At 49.6% G+C, this 19,304-nt stretch overlaps 2 protein-coding genes across 3 annotated transcripts in view; both read left to right on the top strand.

The window, feature by feature from the left end:
- Positions 1–3,519, top strand: part of XPNPEP2 (X-prolyl aminopeptidase 2) — a 42,621-nt gene extending 39,102 nt beyond the window's left edge. Inside the window, exons 22-23 of one of the 2 annotated variants that reach the window (XM_033108115.1) lie at positions 305–397; positions 3,401–3,422. In XM_033108115.1, the coding sequence (XP_032964006.1) occupies positions 305–357 (53 nt within the window). In that variant the 3' untranslated portion in view covers positions 358–397; positions 3,401–3,422. Of the gene's footprint in view, positions 1–304; positions 398–3,400 lie in introns of both variants that reach the window. The other variant, XM_033108096.1, reaches the window with a different exon arrangement.
- Positions 3,488–17,345, top strand: SASH3 (SAM and SH3 domain containing 3). Its single transcript, XM_033108133.1, has 8 exons — positions 3,488–3,695; positions 11,151–11,246; positions 11,582–11,728; positions 13,140–13,281; positions 14,529–14,677; positions 14,828–15,037; positions 15,192–15,342; positions 15,825–17,345. Exons 1-8 carry the CDS (start codon positions 3,639–3,641, stop codon positions 16,013–16,015), a joined length of 1,143 nt encoding a protein of 380 aa, XP_032964024.1. The 5' UTR covers positions 3,488–3,638; the 3' UTR covers positions 16,016–17,345.
- The last annotated feature ends 1,959 nt before the right edge of the window (positions 17,346–19,304 follow it).

The raw sequence follows: 19,304 nt of genomic DNA, 5'->3' as shown, positions 1-19,304 counted from the left end.
TTCACACATGTCAAGGTCCCTCTGAGCCCAATATCCCAGCTATGAACTTAACACTAAATTAGGATCTTTTGGGGGGCTCACGTGGGGGTTTCTTTATATGAATGCAGCCTATGATGACCTTTGTGTCTTTGGCAGCCCTGTGTCTACCCTCTGAGGGTTCAGATGGATCTCACTTTCAGTAGAACACCCCCAACACACACACATACACACACACAACTGCAATATTGCTGCTAAATCAAGGCTCTCCTGCCCCAGATTTATACTGGGCACGTCTTTGCAATAATAATCCCAATTTAAACTACAGTTGGCCCTCTATATCCTCGGATGCTGAACCGGAAGATACGGGGGACCAGCTAAGGGACTTGAGCATCTGCAGATTTTGGTATCTGCAGGGGAGGTGAGTCCTGGAACCAATCACCCTCAGACAATAAGGGACAACTGTACTTAGCTCAGGGGGTTGTGGTGGGATTAATGTAGTGCTTGGCAAAGAACAAGTACTAGGCAAATGTAGGCTTGCTGCCCACCTAGTATGCAAGCTCCCAGGTGCAAAGGACCTTGACAGCTATTTATCACACATCTTTTCAAGGTGCCTAGCACAGGCTCTGCCTACAGTTAACTCCCAGATTCTGTATGCCAGCCCATTATGAAGTTTGAGGTGGCTTTGTTCAGTGAACTACTGACCTGCATCACTTCTTTAGCTGAGGGCTCTGTGTATCTGGAATACAACCTATAAAATGCAAATGTTGCCCAGAGGGGAAACCCATTAAAAGCGTGTTTAGGACCATTTAGCTAGCTGGAGCCTGACCTAATGGGCCAGGACAATCTGCTAGGAGAGAAAAGTTGAGGGAAGGCCAAGTCGGGATGAGGGAGCCATGGACGCTCACTCAGTACAAGGTCTGCTGACCAGAGGAAACAGATACGAAAAGGAGATAGAAGAAGGGCGGGGCTGAAAACCTTCACTCACTTCTGTCCTGAAAGCTGTACTTCTCTAGGAGGTAACACACACACACACACACACACACACACACACTGCCTTTTCTCAGGCAGCCTGGTTAGGTGGCTGCCTTTGAAGGCTCTGCGGTTAGAGTGTGAGCTCCGCTCGATGCCTGGGCTGCGCAAACAGGAAGCGGTGCACATCCTGCGCGCAGGCCCACGCGACACGGAAGGTTCTGTTAGTGGCTCCCTTCCTGCCCCAGCTGCCCCGAGGCCATGCAGCCTTGTCCCTCATCCAGCACCCTAAGAGCCTACCCTCCTGGCCCTGATCACACCGCTGGGCACCAAAGGCCTGCTAGGTCCTCCACACCGCTGCCGGGCTCCTTCCCACGCAGTGCAGCCTCAGCAGTTTCCATGCTCAGTTTCCACGCGGCCTGTGAGAGACTTTAAGGCTGGAAAGAAAGCGCAGGCCCAGGTCTGCGAGGAAGCAAACTAGGGGCGCCCAGCTGGGGGCACCGATCTTTTCAAGGTTCTGCCAGGCAGGCTGAGCCAATGAAGTGTGGTTTCAGCTTGGGGAAGAAGGACCTTGTCTTTCCTGAGCTTACTGATGGATGGATGGTTGGAGGGCATCAGGCAGGCTGGGAGGTAGGAGGGAGGAAGTCACGACAACATCTTGGGAACAGGGGAAGGCCAGCCAGGATTTCTCAAGTATCACAGTAGAGAGCTTTAAAAAGATGTGTACTTTTTACTCCAGGATTCCCCTTCTGGAAATCTATCCCAAGGGGAAGACTGTGGATGTGAATATTTACCTTAAGGATATGCAATGAAGATTTTTTAAAAATTAGGCCAACCTAAGTTCATCGTTAGGGGCTTGGTGAAATAATCACAGTACAGTCATATAATGGGCTGCTCGGCAGCCATTAAAATCACACAATTGAAGAATATTTCAAAGCATGAGAAAAATTTTAATGTGTTCAGTGTAACAAGCAGTACCAACACAGTTTGTGAAGTATGATTTTTTTTAATTTCTAAAAAGATTAATATTAACCAATGTCACCCCAATAAATTTAATTAAAAAACAAAATAAAAATATATTAAAACAGCTTTATTTAGGTATAATTGACAGACAATAAATTGCATGCTTTTAAAGTGTACAACATGAGTTTTGACATGTATACACCAATGAAACCATCACCACAACCAAGATAGTGAACATATCCATCACCCCCAAAATGGTCTTTGTATTACTCCTGATCTCTCTCTCCTCTCCCCATTCCCCCAACCACTGATCTGCTTTCTGTGCAGTATGATTTTGGGGGCGAAAATAACACATACACATAGCTAAATGCTCAAAAACAGAAAAAGATATCCATTCAAACATTATGGAAGATAATTATGGAGGATATCTGAATTTTCTTTTTTGTGTGTATCTATTAGCTAAATTGTATATGATGAATACGAATTGCTTTTTAATAACAATAAGTCATTAGAATTATCAAAATATCTGCCACAGATAATTCACAAAGTGAACATAGTATACTTAGCACATAGGATCGAGAAATGCCTGTTGAATGGGACATTTTTTGGTGGTGTGGAGTTGCTTGCAAATGCATTTGTTTTTCATGGTGATGTCTATGGTGATGATAAATATATGGGTGACAGCCAGGGGGCTTTGACTCTAAGGTGTGACTTCTCTGGTGAGGATGACTGTAGATGTGGTAGTGGCAATGGGGATAATAGTTGTAGGGTGATGACTGAGAGGCGATGGCTGTAGGAGTGATGGTCATAAAGGTAAGGGCATCAGTGAGGGTGAGTGGCTCTAGTAATAGTGTTTATAAGGCTAATGACTGTGAGCATGATGGCTGTGCAGTTCATAGTAGCAGTAGTGAGGCAGATAGAGGAAGATGGCTGAGGGGTGTTGACTGTAGGGTAGTTGCTCTAACGCTGATGGCAGTGAAGATAACTGCAAGGGTGATTGTTGTAGGGGTGATGGCTATAGGGGATGATGGTTGTAGGGGTAAGAGAATTGTGGGGGTAATGGCTGTAATGTCCATAAGGGTGACAGCTGTAAGGATAATTATTGTAAGGTTGAGAGAGGCAATGATGATGACTGGAGGGATGATGGTTGTAGAGGTGATGGCTGTAAGGTGATGGCTATAAATGGGAGTGATGGTTGTAGGGGTGATGTAGTGGTAATGATGGCAGTGATGACTTTGGTGATGCAAAGTGACCAGGAGCATTGGCCCAATAGGCAGAGAGATGGTTCAGATTCTGGTCAGTGAGATAAGAGGCCTGAGTAAGCTATATGATGTCAAGTTGATTGGCTACCTCTGAAGAAACAGAGCAGATGAATTGCTGATGATGGACATGAGATGGCAGGATAGGGACTTTTCTCTGCTTGTTCAACCCAAGAGCCGTCTGCATCAGAATCTCTGGAGACTGAAGCTGGGACTTCCTTCCTCCCTAGGGGCCGACAGAGGCTGCGATTGCTGTAACAGCAGGTCACGTGGCAGGGTTTCCTGTATGCTGCCGCTGCAGGGTGTACATGGCCCTCACCCCTAAGCTGCCAGCACAGCAGTCAGAGTGCCAGCCAGAGGCTCAGTCCATGCTGTGCCCCCTGGACGGTGCAGACGAAGCAGAGCAAGAGGCCTCTGCATCTCAACACCTAGGAGAGTAAGGACAGAGTGTCACCAGGGCAGAGGACAATGTTGCGCCGCAAGCCCTCCAACGCCAGCGAGAAGGAGCCCACTCAGAAGAAAAAGGTGAGGACCATCTCTGGGAACTCACTTCTTTGTTCCTTCTGCTCATTCAATCCTTCCTCTCCAGGACTTGTAGAAGTGGGAAGAGCCAAAGGCCACATGTTGAGTCTGTAGGCAAGGGCCTTTCTTCTAAGGACAATGGGACAGGGGCCCAAAGGTTTCTAAAATAACAGAAGTACAGAGGATACTTCCAAAATTCTAGAGAAATAGAGTTACAGAGTAGACTCTTAAAATTCTAGAGTTATAGAACTCAACCCTACAATGATGGGATAGAGACTTAAAATTAGGGGCTAGAAACTTAGATTAGAATTTGAGAATCACAAAATACAATTCTCAAGTTGAATACTAAGACTACTTCATTGTAGCTCCCCTACACTGGTCCTGCCACCGCTTCTGCCTGTGCATGGCCTCTCAGGACCTATCTCACTCAAAGGGTCCTGCTGGGCCACCCCGCTTGGAGCCGCGATGCTCCTAGGTCCCCTGCCCTTTGACTGTAGCCGGGACTCTGTTCACTTGGTTCAGCTCTGTTGCAGCTCCCCTGGCACACGGGCAATGGGACCAAACTGGACATGGGGAGGAGGGCCTCCAAACCTGCAGTGGGATGCAGGGGGCATACAGGCTCTTCCCAGGTGGGGAGAAATTATTGTGAAGAATGAAAAATGAAGCTGGTGAGATGGGGAGTAGGAGTGAGGGCTAAGGAGGAAAAATTTAGGGAGGATATTTTAAAGGCCAGGAAGCAAAGTAGCTGCCATGGACAGCAGAAGTATTCATCTTCCTGGAGCAGAGGCTGGACTAGAAGATTCCTTGAAGGTTATGCCAGATCTAGGTTTCTTTATTTGGATTTTAGGATTTCTAGACTTAATCTTTTATTTGATTGTAGAATTCTCCCAGGCAATTAGGAACAACATCCCACAAATCCAGCGGGATCCCAGGACCATCCCAAAGCAGGCCTGAACCACATCCAAGAGGCCCAGGCCTAGCCTCAGGCCAAGGTCTGGGGCCTCCAGGCTCCCACTGTTTCCCCTAGAGCTCAGTCCAGGTGCCTTATGGGGGAACCCCCTTGTCAAGTGAGCAACTCCCAGGCCGAGGCTGAGACAGCTGAGAGGCTGAGCTTCAGGTCATTGGCGTGTGCATCTTGCCTCATCTCAGTTCCTGGGGTGGCTGCTACTTCCAGCTGTACTCTCCCCACCCCAGCTGCTTCTCTAAGGTTGCAGTGGAGGTGGGTGGGGGTGGGGGAGAGATTTATGAGTTTTCACACAGGCTCTGTCACCTGCCTGTCCAAGCCCTGCGTGGCACTGGGCCGAGCAGATTTGCCATTGGCTGTCTCTCCTTGGCCAGCAGTCTGCTTCCCCTTGTTCTCCACCTAACGGGGGTGAGAAGCCAAGACTGCTCTAGACACTGCTGGGCCCCAAACCACATGGGAGCTGAGCTGGAGGAAAGAGTCTGAGAAAGAGCTGACACTTTGACACTGGGACCTTGTGCCACCACAAGCAGAGGTGTCAGGGGCACACAGAAGGCAGAAAAGTTCCCATCATGTTTCTTCACCTCCATTATTCCAATTCTGTGCTTGGTGGCTGTAATTTCCCCAGGGCCTCTCCCAGGAGAGGCAAGGCCCATGTGGTCCTCTAAGGGAGGGTGGTCCAGGGAAAGCTCACTCGTTCCTGCCAGAACCTGGGCCAGCCTCCAGAGTCACTCTCCAAGCCTCAAACCTTGGAAGTGCCCTTAGAAAAGCCAAGGTGTGCTTCCAGAAGGTGGAGACAGTAACTTCCCTGGGCCTGAAGGCAGCAAGCAGCCAGCTCGAGCATTGTGACCCTGGGCAAGTTCCTTCCCCTCAGAGGGTAAGGTGACATGGTGGAGGGAAAAGCACAAAGGTAAACAAGGCTTCTCTCCCTCCTGCCCTTACTCTTCTTCCCAGTCCTGCCAAATGGTGAAAGTGCTGTGCAGGGAGCAGGAAAGCAGAATTGAAATACTACCAAGTTCTACGTAGCTGTAGGACCTGTACGACAGTTCATTGACCTTCTTTGGGCCTCAGTTTCCCCATCTCGGAAAATGGGGATAGCTTCTGATCTGTCCACTCAGGAGATTGAGGTCGCATGGATCATCTGGAACAATAAATATGAGAGTCGTCTGTCAAGTTTGTGCATGTGCACACAAGGAGGTGCATGTTGTAGGCATGAGTGGGGGTGGGGAGCAAAAGGAATAGAAGAACAAGCATGGGTCCCAGCCCTGAAATGGAAAAAAACAGGACTTAGTAGCACTAAGAGCCAGAACTGAGTGAGAGCTCATCAGGTGCCAGGTGTTGCGCTGTGCGCCCCACCCATCTCTGAGCTGCTTGGCTCCTCACGACAACCTTGTGAGTTAGGGACAGATATTGCCTTTATCACTATTTTATGCCCAAGGCTCAGAGGCTTACCCAAGTTCACATAGCTGGTAAGCTGAAGAGCAGAAATCCAAGCCAAGAATGGTCAGTCTCCAAAGTGTTAAACCTTTCTCCCTCTATGCTCTTGTCCCCTATTGATCTCAAAAGCACTAAAAAAATCTGATGAGCATGAAAGACTCGACATATCAGTAGGAGAGCTCTGCAGGGCAGATCCAGATGGCTGTGGAGTGAGGGACCTTCCAGGCAGCAAAGCAGAGGCAGGAGCAAGCCCTCCAAGATGGTGGGGTCAGGATGTGGCACCTATTTGTCATCATGGAAGATTGGGAAGGCCCCTGAGTAGAGGGTGAGGACATACCCCTTGGCTGCCCTTTGCAGAGTTTTGCCTCAATCGAGGTCTTTCTCTGTACTCCCTTTGATCTGTTAGGATGTAGGAAGTGGACAGGGGTTTGTCCTGGGACCTGCCTCCCCAAAGGATTGTCCTACCCCACCGCACCCCTAATTTCCACCATACCCCAAACTTCCTACCCAGGGAAATGGAGAGGAATCTGGGCTCCCACTCAAGTGCTCAACTGTTCCCTCCTTCCAGTCTCTCCCTTCCCCTTTCTACCCCAGTCCCAGAACACTACATGCCCTGGGCTCCCGTCCTACAGAATGCCTCTAGCAGAACACCACCACCAGTATGCACTTTGTGTTACCAGTGGCTCTTCATTTCCAACAGGCTAATGCCCAAGTTCCTTGGCATTGCTGGCAAAGGCCTACCATGGCCTTTTCTGCTCTACTTCCCACCACATGCACAGGCATACCCACCATTCCATCACCACACTGGAACATCCCTAACTCTCACTGTCGTTTAAACCCTTCCCAGAAACTCCTGGAGAAATCCTGGCTCCCCTGCGTGGCCCAGCTCAAATTCACCTCCTCCTCCATGAAGCACTCCTGAACACTTCCTCCTCCATGCTTCCACCGCTCTCCCGGTAGCTCCCTGCAAATGCCACGTGAAGTAACCATTGCACTCAATCCATTTCTATAGTGGGGGTGATGTTGTAAGCTCTGAGCACAGCAACATGCACAAGTCTCAGTAGTCACAAACATGGGTTTGAACCCCTGCTCTTTCTGAAGTGCTGGCACTTCAGAGGGTGCCAGGCACAAGGGAGGTATTTAACCCCTGTTTACTGGATTCCCATGCATGCACGAGCCAGTGTCTGGAGCCCAGAGAGTGCTAGGTATATGACTGGTAAAGAAATGAGTTGAGAGTGTAGTTGTGGAGACACCTGAGGAAAGCAAGCTTGCTTAGGAAACAAGGTAAGATGTTGTCAATGGGGCACTGTGAGGCTCTGAGGGGGTAATTGGGGGAGGCTTCCTGCAGGGGACAGTGCCTTCAAAACTGGATTTGAAAAACCTGTTTATCGAAGTATAATATTCGTACAAAGTGCATAAATCATAAGTGCACCACTCAATGAATTTCCACAATGAACATCCCCATGTAAACAGCACCTAGATCAAGAAATAGATCACTTTCAACATTCTAGAAGCTTCCCTCATGCCCCTGCAGTCCCTACACACTCCCTTTCCCCAAGGGTAACCACTATCTTGACTTCCAATAGCACAGATTAGTTTTGCCAGGTTTTGAACTTTCTATATGAAGAACCATATAGTACACTATGGTGGCTGGTCCCTTCTGCTCAGCAGTGTATCTGTGAGATTCATCCATATTGTTGGGGATAGTTGTACTAAGCTCATCACTATGTCCTAGCCTCTTGTATGTTTCTGCCACAATTCATGTATCTGTTCTACAGTTGATGGGCATGTGGGTTGTTTCCAGTTAAATTGGATTTTGAAGGAGGGAAGAAACTGTGGTTCATAGAAGCGTAGAGTGTTCCAGGTGGGGAATACCCTGGGTAAGAGCCTGGAAGTGGGTCATAGGAAAAGCTAAGCCATTCACAGACATTTGGACATTCGCTGAGGGGTGGCTGTGTCAGGCACTCACTCCCATCCTCACAAAAACCCAGTGAGGTTGGTGCTCTTGCCTTCATTTTACCCATGAGGAAATGGAAGCCCAGAGAAGCTGAGGAACTAACCCAGCTTTACACAGCTGGTCAATGGCAGAACCAAGATTTGAACATTTGTCGGTTGACACCAAATGAAGAGATTGAGGTTCAGGGAGATTAAATAACTTGCCCAAGGTCACACATTCCAGAATTGAACTTAGCAACATCTGATACCAGAAAAGTAGTTCTTTCCAAGAGGCTCACATGTTCCCCTTAAACATGAAAAATTATGGTTTGTTCTACCACCCCCCTGGGCAGGACCCCCAGGGAGGCCTCACCCCAAACAGAGGCCAGGCAGAAAAATCCAAAGGGGCTCAAAGATTTCAACTCATACCTGGTTGGGAGTTCACTTCAGAGACACCAGAAGGTATTCAGGATATTTGGGGCTGCCCCTGAGGTTGGAAGTATGCTGAGCAAAATGCCACTCTGGCCAGCCCTGACCATGGTCACCAAAAGAACTTGTGTAGCCCTTTCCATGTCCCTGGGCTAAGGATGGGCAAGCTGAGCCCAAGTCCCAACACCACCCCCATGGCCCTTTTGAATGGTTTCCTCCATTTTGGGCTAAAGCTGTGACAGAGAGTCCATAACACAAGGTCCCAAGAGTCAAAAGTCCCCCTTCCAGCCCCCAGACTGCAGATTAATGACAGGAAAAGGAAAGAACTGCGATTAGAGGGCAGCCTGGCAGTGAGTTTACTCTGCCCCAACAAAGCTCACTCCCGGCCCCATGCTTGCCCTCCTGCTTGCTTTCCAGGCTTGTCAGTCCCTCGGGCTTTAGGGGCGACTCTCAGCCTCCTGTTCTTAAGGTGATGGAGGGAAGGTCACGATAGGTTCCATTGGCCTATAAATAGCAGGCTAGCCTGCCCTCCTTGGGCCCGAGCCAGCCTGGTGCCCACCCTCTCTCTGTTCCCTCTTTTCCAGGCAGTAAGAGGAGGAAGTTATCCAGGCAGCTGCATCCTAGTCATACAAGAGGAGGAAATAAATGGAAAGTGGAGGAGAGAAGGGGGATAAAAGGGAGAAAAAGAGGAAAGAATAGTAGGTGGGGAAAACCAAGGAAGGAGGACAGAGGGAATGCATGGGAACCAGAGCAACCACCGCATGCTTTTTCCCCTCCCCACTCATGCCTCTCTTTTCCAGCTCCCCAGCATAGCACAGAAGAAGCTTTCTGACAGAGGCTGCAGGTGCCTCACCCAGGAGGCCCTTGTGGCGGTCGTGTCTGCTTGGCCTGATTGCTGACCTAATTTCTGGTCAGCTAGCTTGCTGCAACCTCTAGGAAGGTGTGGCCCCTGACCCTGATTGCTGACGTACCTTTGGTTAAGACTACAATAAAAGTACTCCATTGCAGTCCCCAGTAGTTGGGGCCAAATATGTGTGTGTTGGGGGGCAGGTGATATTGCCCCTGCCCTGAGAGGTTGTCACTGGACCCCCCTTTCATAGGAAAGAGGATGTGAAACTTTCAGCTTTGTGCGGGTTGAGGCTTCAGTTCCTCAAGCCCTTATCTCCTCCTGTGTCTGCAGTCTATCCCCCTCTATCTGTCTGGTCATCTGTGAACCCTGGTTCCTGTGTGTATCTGTGGACTTGACTGTTGATCTTGATTCAGGTTCAGCCTCCACTCCTTGTGTCTAAAGCCTGCCCTCTTACCTGCCTGGCCCTGCTTTCTGCTGCTGTCTTGGCATGTGCATGCATATCCAGTTAACAGAGCTCATTTCCTGAAAACAGTCTTGTTAGTGCAAACAGTAGGGCAAGCCTAAAATTCCAAACACCGGCACACAAAAACAGTAGCCAGCTCATCACATTAGTAGCTAAGGATAAAAGCTGAGATGAAGAAAAAGAAAATGGCAACTTTTACTAAATTACCACCAATCACTTGTGTGTCAAATCTGTGGGCACGTTCTCTAATTGCCTCTGCTGTTGTTTTCCAGAAAGCCTAATGCCAGGTCTTACTGACTCCTGGAGGGAATGTTTTCTCTTCTCCGGACACATATTCACCAGGGTTGGGGCTCTAATGTGTTTACCACCATTACTGTGATGGGAGACCATGCTTGGAACAGGCCCAGAGCATGGAGGCCGGGCTGTGGGGTTTGGGAGGACTTGCTCTGTTACATAAAGTAGATGCTATTGTTTGTGCAGAGGTATGCCTCTAGGAGGAGATACGAGGTCGGACAATTAAGTTCGCGAACTCATCCTAGAAAAAGTGCTCCATACCTCATTGCTGAACATCACTAGGGTCACCTTCGAAGTACTCCCCCTGGGAAGCTATGCATTGACGCCAGCGCCTAGTCCACCCTTCAAAGCAATGTTGGAACTCTTTTTCTGGAATGGCCATAAGAGCTGTCATCATATTACCCTTGATGTCCTGAATGTCATCAAAATGTCTTCCTTTCAATATTTACTTTATCTTTGGGTAAAGAAAGAAGTCATTGGGGGCCAGATCAGGTGAGTAGGGAAGGTGTTCCGATACAGTTATTTGTTTACTGGCTAAAAACTCCCTCACAGACAGTGCCATGTGAGCTGGTGCATTGTCGTGATGCAAGAGCCATGAATTGTTGGCGAAAAGTTCAGGTCGTCTAACTTTTTTATTCAGCCTTTTCAGCACTTCCAAATAGTAAACTTGGTTAGCTGTTTGTCCAGTTGGTACAAATTCATAATGAATAAACCCTCTCATATCAAAAAAAAGTTAGCAATATCATTGTAACAAGTTCGCGAACTTAATTGTCATAGCTCGTATATGTTTACTCTGACTAGTTTAGCCTTTCACTCCAGGGTTCTGGAGCCCAAACTTTAAGTACTGATGGAAATGTGGGTCTAGTCTGAGGCCTAACAGAGGTCAGAGGCTCCTGAGGTCAGGAGCTTGCTCTGGAGCCAGCATTAGGGTCCATTCTCTGCTGAAGTACAGATGAAGTCAGGTAGCTCCAAGGATACCTTGGCGCTTCACCTCATTAGCCCTGGGACCTCAGGTTTCTGCCCAGGAATAGCTCCTTACTCAACCGGCCATTTTAGTACCACTGATTGCAACTCCTCTGCTTCTTCCAGCTCTCACTTCAGCGCTCCAGCAGTTTCAAGGATTTTGCCAAATCCAAACCCAGCTCGCCAGTGGTGAGCGAGAAGGAATTTAATCTGGATGATAATGTAAGTTTCAGAGACTCCTAGGGGGAGTCTGGCAGGAGGGAGTGGGGAGGGGAAAGAAGAGTTTTAGGACTGGTGGGGCAAAGTCTGCTTAAGTACAGAAAGTCCACCTCTCCCACCCACCAAAATCCTGGGCCCCTAGAACTCACCTGCATTGTTTTCAGTTACAAATTAATAAGGCCGAGGATAGAACTGGTGCTAAGAGAGAAAGGGATGGGAGCTTCTCATTCCCACCCTTCCATCCTCTGCCGGGATCTGAAGGCCTCTTTCTGCCCCCAAGTCTTGGACCCAGGCAGAGTCACCAGGGTCCCGGGACTTACTTGTTTTTTTAATCACAGATTCCAGAAGATGACTCAGGTGTCCCTACCCCAGAGGATGCTGGGAAGAGTGGCAAAAAGCTGGGGAAGAAGTGGAGGGCTGTGATTTCCCGAACCATGAACAGGAAGATGGGCAAGATGATGGTGAAGGCTCTGTCAGAGGAGATGGTGAGACTTGGGATTCAGGGAAGGGGGTGGGGACAGGGAGGACAGGCATCACTCTGAAAGTGCATGAATGTGGCCACCTTGATAGCCACTGCTCAGGTACCACACCTGAAGCCCCGATTCCATACAATAAGGAAGGTCACATGGGAAGGGAGTTCACTCAGCCATGGACATGGCTGCAAGACACCATGGTCCTGAGGGTCCAGGGGTGGGGTCTGAAGAGGGATGAAAGTTGGGGTAACAGAAGCTTCCTAAGAAGGCAAGCCTGAGGAGAGTGTGCAGTTGAAAAGATGAGACAGCCTGAGGCAAAAATCATCGACCTCAAAGCTTTGCTTGGAACTAGCCCCTGGGATTGGACAGGCTTGATTTGAAGATGGGCCCCTATGAGAGAAAATTAGAGAAGGCTGGCTTTGCCCAAGCGGGAGGACCGGACAGACAGATATGGGACAGGCACAGCCAAGTAGCTGAAGTCACACAGTCTGGTGTGCTCATGGTTCTTACAGGAGGCTCCGAGGCAGTGGTGTGCTACAGTCAGCTCGTACGGGCTCATACCAGCTCAGGACAGCAATTGGTCCAATTTTCAGGAATTTTGTGAGTCAGGTGTGAAACACAACATTATTGAAAATTAAATTATATGAACTTAGAATTAAATACATTATATTAAAAATAAAAAGAATATAGTCAATCCTCAAAACTCATCACTTCTTAATTCTTGGACTGCCTTTCATTATTCTCTATACCTCTGAGGTTATTTGCATCTATAGTCTCTGTGTGGAGGAAATAGCCTATGATGGTGTGCTGCTTGGTCACAATGGTAGAATGACATTGGCAATGGTGGGGAGTATTTACAACACAGGAATTGGTGAGTGCTACACGTCAGGCTTTTTATTCCCAGAGAGGCAGTTGTGAAAGAGTTCCCTCTACACTGCGGTGTGGTGAGGTGGGAGAGCTCTGGAGGCTCATGCATTGCCTTGCCCCTCTCATCTGGAAACTTGGAATGATCAAGCATTTATCCTCAAGTGAGGATTGAATGAAATGACAAGCGTGCCTGTCACATGGGAGCACAGTCAAAAGTAGTAACTCTCCAGCACCATTGTCTGTCTGTGTCCTACCAACAGCTGGGACCCAAGCTCTGCATGTACATTGGCACTCTAAGCTGACAAAGCACATTGACACCACACTCCAACTGAGCCTCATTCTGTGAGGTGGGCAGGGCAAAGACTGTCATTCCCGCCTTACAGAAGAGGAAACTAGGGCTCTAAGAGTACCATGCAGCCTGTAAATGACAGAGCTAGGGCTGGAGCCAGGCCCCAGTCCTCTGCCAAGCCCAGGCCCATTTCCTCTGCACCCAGGGCTGCCACATGTCCACTCCAGTCAAGGCTCCTTAGAGCTTCCTGCCTCCCCTCCCCTGCAGGCAGACACTCTGGAGGAGGGCTCACCCTCCTCAACATCTCCAGACTGCAACCTGGATAGCCCTGGCCCTGAGAAGATGGCGCTGGCTTTTTCTGAGCAGGAGGAGCGTGAGCTCCTGGCACTCAGCCGCCAGGCATCCACAGGTGAGTAAAGGAGGTGAGGGGACACCTGCTGAGTCTGGAGAAAAGGACTGTGTTAGGGCCAGGCAGGTTGCTGTCTGGGAGGCAGGGAGGTAAGATAAATGAACCTTTATGGTTTTCCTGCTGGGAACTTTCTCAGCCCTTTTCACATTAAACCTTCACAACATCCTCATGGGTCCCGTACTATTATTATCCTCTCTTCATTGATGTGAAAACTGAGACTCAGGGAGGTTAAGTGACTCGCCCAAGGTGATGCAGTCTTGAACTCATGTCTGCCTTAGAAGAGCCTCCACTTGCTGTCCCCAGGCCCTGGAAGGCCCAAGGGCAGAGGAAGGGCTGCATTACCTTCTTGGACCAGCCCACCATCACTCTTCCAAGGGGAGCTAAAGGCTATAGCTGCCTGGGCCTCTGACATTCCGGGCTCGGGTGGGAGTAATAGGTCTCCAGCTGTGAAGACTCAGCCTCTTTGACCGCAGACCTTGGTTTGCTGGGCTCAGGGTACCACTTGGCACCTTCTAATTGTCCATGGGGCTGGACAAGAGGTTTTGGCAGCCCTGCCTGGAGGAAGGCCTTTGGCCTCTGGGCTACAGACTTGCAGAGGCATTTTCTCATGCTTCAGGCTAGTTCCAAGTTCCCCGTTCTTTCTCTCATTCCTCAAACACCTCCCTGCCCCCCGACTGAAAGCCATTTAAAATGTGCCTCATCCTGCCCTTCCCAGACAGAAAGAGCTCATCTGAGTTTCCGGGTGACATTGTAACTAGACACGGAGTCTTACTAAGTAGAGAAAGTAAAGTATTAATGCAGGGTGTGGCTTCTTGGTTAGGAGGAACACTGGAGTAGAAGTCAGGAGACCTGGAGTGTAATAGACCCAGAACTGCCAATTACAAGATGAGAGGACTTGAGCAGGTCACTTGGCCTGTCTAGCCTCAGTGTTCCCCTGTTCATTGGGGTGTTGGCACAGTTGGTCTCTAGAGGCCCTCCCAATGTGCCCATCTTTGGTCTATGAGCTGTTTCTCCTTCTGTGGTCAAGTCTTCTCATGTGTGAAGCTCCAGAGGTGAAGCTGTACTTCGGCAGGATGGTCCAGGGGACAGGTCAGAATCCCTGCCACAGTGTGAGACTGGACAGCACCCAGCTTTCTTCTCCAGCACGTAGCCCTGGGACTTATAGACCCTCTGGAAGTCACCAGCTGGACATAACCCCAACTATCTTAGGACAAAGGTGACCTTCCTCCTTGCCCGATCTCCTGCAGGCAGTGAGATCTGCAGCCCCAGCCAAGGCTCTGACAGCTTCAGGGAGGAAGCACCTGCCCCCCAGTACACAGGGCCCTTCTGTGGCCGGGCCCGAGTCCACACCGACTTCACTCCCAGTCCCTATGACCACGACTCGCTGAAACTGCAGGTAAGATTGGCATCCGGGCCCCACTTGAGCCTGGCAGTCTGCACCCATAAAGGAGTCTGGACTTAGCCAGGGTAGGACGGTGTAAGTGGAGGCCGAGGGACCAGCCCTCGTCTCTCTGCTAATCTGCTCTGCTCTCCTCTCCTCCCACAGAAAGGAGATATGATCCAGATTATTGAAAAACCACCCGTGGGCACATGGTTGGGCCTGCTCAATGGCAGGCTGGGCTCTTTCAAGTTCATCTACGTGGATGTGCTGCCTGAGGAGGCCGTGGGGCCTGCCCGCCCCAGCCGCCGACAGAGCAAGGGCAAGAGGCCCAAACCCAAGACTCTGCATGAGCTGTTGGAACGCATCGGCCTGGAGGTTTGAGCTTAGGCTTGCACTTGCGTCTAGAATCAAGGGAGGCACCCTTGCCCCAGGGATGGGAGAAAGGGCAAGTTATCTATGTAGGGAAGGAAGGATCCCAGGCAGGGGTGGCTTGTAAGCGGCCACACTGGTAGTCTGCCTCTGCCCACAGGAGCACACATCCACTCTGCTTCTCAATGGCTACCAGACACTGGAGGACTTCAAAGAGCTGCGGGAAACACACCTCAATGAGCTGAACATCACAGACCCTCAGCACCGGGCCAAGCTGCTCACGGCTGCCGAGCTGCTGCTGGATTACGACAGTGAGTTGATATAGGAGCTGGGTGGGGGTGTCCACTAGTAGTCAAGGGAGGGGAGGCCTCTGCTCAAGGGCCCTGTGCAGTGGGGAGACACTTTCCACACTTGAATTCCAGTCTCAGGCAAAGTTTGTAGGGAGAAGGGATGTAAGGGATGAGTGGGCCCCATTCTCTTTGGGATCTACGGGGAGACTTAAGGCCAGAGAAGGTAAGGCATGGACTTGAGGCCTCAAAACTAGGTAATGATAGAGCCAGGATTCAGGGGCAGATTTCTTGGCTCCTGCCTTACTGCTGAAGACGTTTGAACTCCTGTGCCTGAAAACCACAAGAAGAGCAGAGGTGGTGGTGGGTGCCCGGAGGGAGAGACTGCCTACAGTGTCCCTACCCCCAGGGTCCCTATCCCCACACAGAGCTCCCTGGGGTTTCTGACTCCCTCCCTGTTAAGGCCCAAGACCCTATATTCTGTCTCCCACCCTTTCCCATGGCAGCGGGAAGCGAGGAGGCAGAAGAGGGCGCCGAGAGCAGCCAGGAGCCAGCTGCGCACACCGCGTCAGACCTCAAAGGGGACATTCCGCGTGACTCGGGCTGCTTCGAGGGCTCAGAGAGTGGAAGAGATGAGGCGGAGCTGGCAGGTGCTGAGGAGCAGCTACAGGGCCTCTCCCTGGCTGGGGAGCCTTAAGTGGAGGTGGCAGCGGGCCGAGGCTGGGCCCGAGCAGCACAGGCCATGGGGATGGGCCTGGCCTCCCGCAGTAGCCCGCACTGGAGGACTCTCACTGAGCCAGACCCGGCTGCCCCCACCCCCAGCGCCTAGGGCCACAGAGACTGGCCAGGGCCTTACAGGCTTGGCTGGAGTGGATGAGGAGACGCTGAGGGCACATCCCACCTGCCTGCTCCCTCCCTCCACCAGCTACTGACAGCACAGCCCTCTCTGGCCACTGCCACAACAAGTGGGGCACAGAGGAGCCTCCCCACCCATGTCTTCATCACCAAGGCCTCCAAATTCTCCTCGACCCCACACCACCTTCCCCTGTGGTACTGCTCATGTAAAGGGGGCAAATCAGTATTTCAGCTCAATCTTCAGCTCAATACTAGGGAAGCTGGCCATTTAAAAGGATTCCAATTAATCATGGGTAAATTCAGATTGCCCTCAATAGGTTTGAAGAAAGCCACATGTACCTTTCCTACTTTCCTTCTTAACTTTGTGAGAGGTTTAGCCACTAAATCACTATGTAACTTGAACCAAGTGCCTTCCCCAGTCTGGGTCTAGGACTGGCTGGGATTAGAATGGATAGATGCTGAGGGCCTTGCCAACTCTCATATTCTGTAACAGTAAATGTCTGCTCTCCTGTTACCTGTGGCCCAAGACACCAGTGGGGTTTACTGAGGGGGTTGGAGGAACCTTGGGCTTGCAAATAAAAGGGCTCCTCCTGCTCATCCATTCCATACCTTCCCACATAACTCAGGCTAAAGTGCAACGTCCCCAAGCTGAAAACAATTCCCATACCTCATACAATGTGCACCTTCCCCTTCCACTCCTGGCTTTCTCAAATGACTCTTCCCCCAAGGCCAATGGAAGATGGTCAGAACATTGTTTCCATGGACAGAATGGCCCCTAAGAAGCTAGATGCGAGTCTGGACTAACTGGACCTACTTGACCTTTTGTGTGGGCCTTCACAAGCAAAGAAAGCACCTACCTGACAATGGAAAATCCGCTATCCCAACGTTGCTAAAGGTTTTGACATACCCTGAGCTCCACAAGGGGAGGGAAAGTATCTATTGGTGCAAACCTCCCTTGACCCCAGTACCAAATCTGTGCCCTGATTTCCAGAATAACCCTTCCCCTGGGACCAACTGACCCAGGGACAAACAGTGCCCACTACATTTAGGACTGCCAGCTTAGTGGACACACTTCTAGACCTACTACCAGGAACTTTGGTAAAGCTAGCATAGGGGGAAGGGTTTGGTGTAAATATGAAGGGGGTGGAGGGAGATAGGTTGGCAGCAATAAACATAAATAGAATGAAATTACTGTCTCCAGTTATCTTTCCTATGGAGAGAGGGTTGGGGGAGGGACAGACCAGTCTTCTTCAAAGCTGGACACAGCAAAATGTCTTCTATTGTCCTTTCAGGGCCATCTGTCCCTTCCCTAAAGATGCTCAGTGCCCTTGACCCTGCTGACCTAAAGCTCCAGTTTTAAGCCTTAGCTGGTTCTGCCTTTCCCGGTAATCAGCCCCCCTCAGAGCTCAGGCTCCCAAGGCCACAGCCTTGCTGGGGTCTGAGAGCAAAGAGTAGCTCTTTCTCTCTTCCTAGAACTATTCATTTAACAAGAGCCCTGAAGACCTCTACCCCAGTGATGAAGGGCCAGCGCTGGGGGCTGTCCAGGGTCCAAGAGGGGGAGATTTGGATTCAGCTAGGCCTTTTCTCTGAGGCTGCCTCTTCCTGGGCCCCATCCTGTGCCCACTGCAGCTACACCATCTCCTGGGAGGTGCGACGGAGACAAGACCCCTGGTTTCCTTTGTTTCTGCCAGCATTAACTGCATTAAGGAGGGCAAATTGGAATGAGATCTGCCACCAAAGTAAAGACAAGTCCACTCTGCATCCAGGCTTTGTTCTGAGCTGCACTTGTCCCACTGCCGTTAGTGGCTGCTGTCAGGAAACTGTTAGCATTATCCTCATCAAAGAAACAAGGTGGAGCCCAAAGAGCCTCAAAGCCCCAAAGGTACTGAATAATGGCTGTCATTTAGTGAGCACAACACGTGTGTCAGGCACTAAGCACTTTGCATTTTTTCTCTCATATAATCTTAATGGTATCCCTGAGGTAGGTACTGTCATCTTCCCAATTTACAGAGGAGAAACTTGAGGCTCAGACAAGTTGAAGAAGTTGAGTAAGAAGTGCAACAAGCTTTCAGAGGACCCCCGGCCATCTGGAGGGCAATCTGACCCTCTGTACTGTGCCTTTGACACCCTTTGACCTAGCCATTCCCCTCCAAGGATTCGATCCACAGAAAGAGCCATACGAGTGCACACAGATATATGGACAAAAATATTTGTGACAGCTTTGTCTGTAAGACACTGGAAACAACACAAATGGAGAATTAGTTAGAGACATTATGGTCCATTCACAAAATACCATGCAGCCATTAAAGACGATGTTGTAGAAAAATATTTAATGACATAGGGAAAAATCTTTGTGATTTTTTACTGTTTACTTTTAAATCTTAAAATTATATAAATAATGTACAAATATTCTTGTTGTAAAAAAAGGCTGTGCTATAGAATGGGGAAGAAGTGAGTGCTGAAACATTATTTATAGGGTGATTCCATTTTTATTTAAGAAAAAGAAAACGTACACAAGAGAGGTCTGGACCAAATGGTTACCGGTGGTAATCTTGTGAAGCAAGCGGGGTGGAATTGGGGGAGTGATGGGGAGAAGTGTTCACTTGCTACATTCTTGTTTTATTTCAATTGCAAAGGTATTATTTTAATATATATTTTAAAAGGGACAATATTTTAATGCCAAAAAAAAAAAAAAAAACCTAAATGAATCAATAGGTCCAAGCCTCTGGTTTCCAATTTGGGGTAGTAGCAAAGTCATTATCCTGCTGCCTTTTAAAACAAGCTTCTGGAAATATGGGGGTGGGGGGGTGGTGAATAATGCCCAAAGTGCTTAAAATCCACATACACCAAGGAGACCTTATCAGAGGAGACTCCTAAACTTTTTAAAACCCCTGTGTAATGCCTATCTATTAAGTCTAAGCTGGGGAAAAGAAAATATCAGAAAAAGAGAAATCAGACTGAGAAAAGGATGCTTTGAACTCCTCCCCTGCCCTGGGGAGAGGGTGGGAGGTGTCTTAGAGCTACTGGGCTCGTTTGGTCTATAGGTTGAATACAGGCTGAAAGTAGATAGTTGTGCGATGATTGCAGGACTTTGGGAGGGGCAACAAGGAAATGTAGAGTGCAGGCCAGAG

The sequence above is a fragment of the Rhinolophus ferrumequinum genome, chromosome X, assembly GCF_004115265.2.
Source record: "Rhinolophus ferrumequinum isolate MPI-CBG mRhiFer1 chromosome X, mRhiFer1_v1.p, whole genome shotgun sequence".
NCBI lineage: Eukaryota > Metazoa > Chordata > Mammalia > Chiroptera > Rhinolophidae > Rhinolophus > Rhinolophus ferrumequinum.
This window is presented reverse-complemented; position numbering and strand designations above follow the sequence as displayed.

What these genes read in the sequence shown, in the direction of transcription:
- SASH3 (XM_033108133.1), top strand. Translation starts at nt 3,639, where the DNA reads ATGTTGCGCCGCAAGCCCTCCAACGCCAGCGAGAAGGAGCCCACTCAG. An exon ending in AGCCCACTCAGAAGAAAAAG is followed by an intron (nt 3,696 to 11,150) that starts GTGAGGACCATC and finishes TGCTTCTTCCAG; the next exon opens with CTCTCACTTCAGCGCTCCAG. An exon ending in CAGCCGCCAGGCATCCACAG is followed by an intron (nt 13,282 to 14,528) that starts GTGAGTAAAGGA and finishes GATCTCCTGCAG; the next exon opens with GCAGTGAGATCTGCAGCCCC.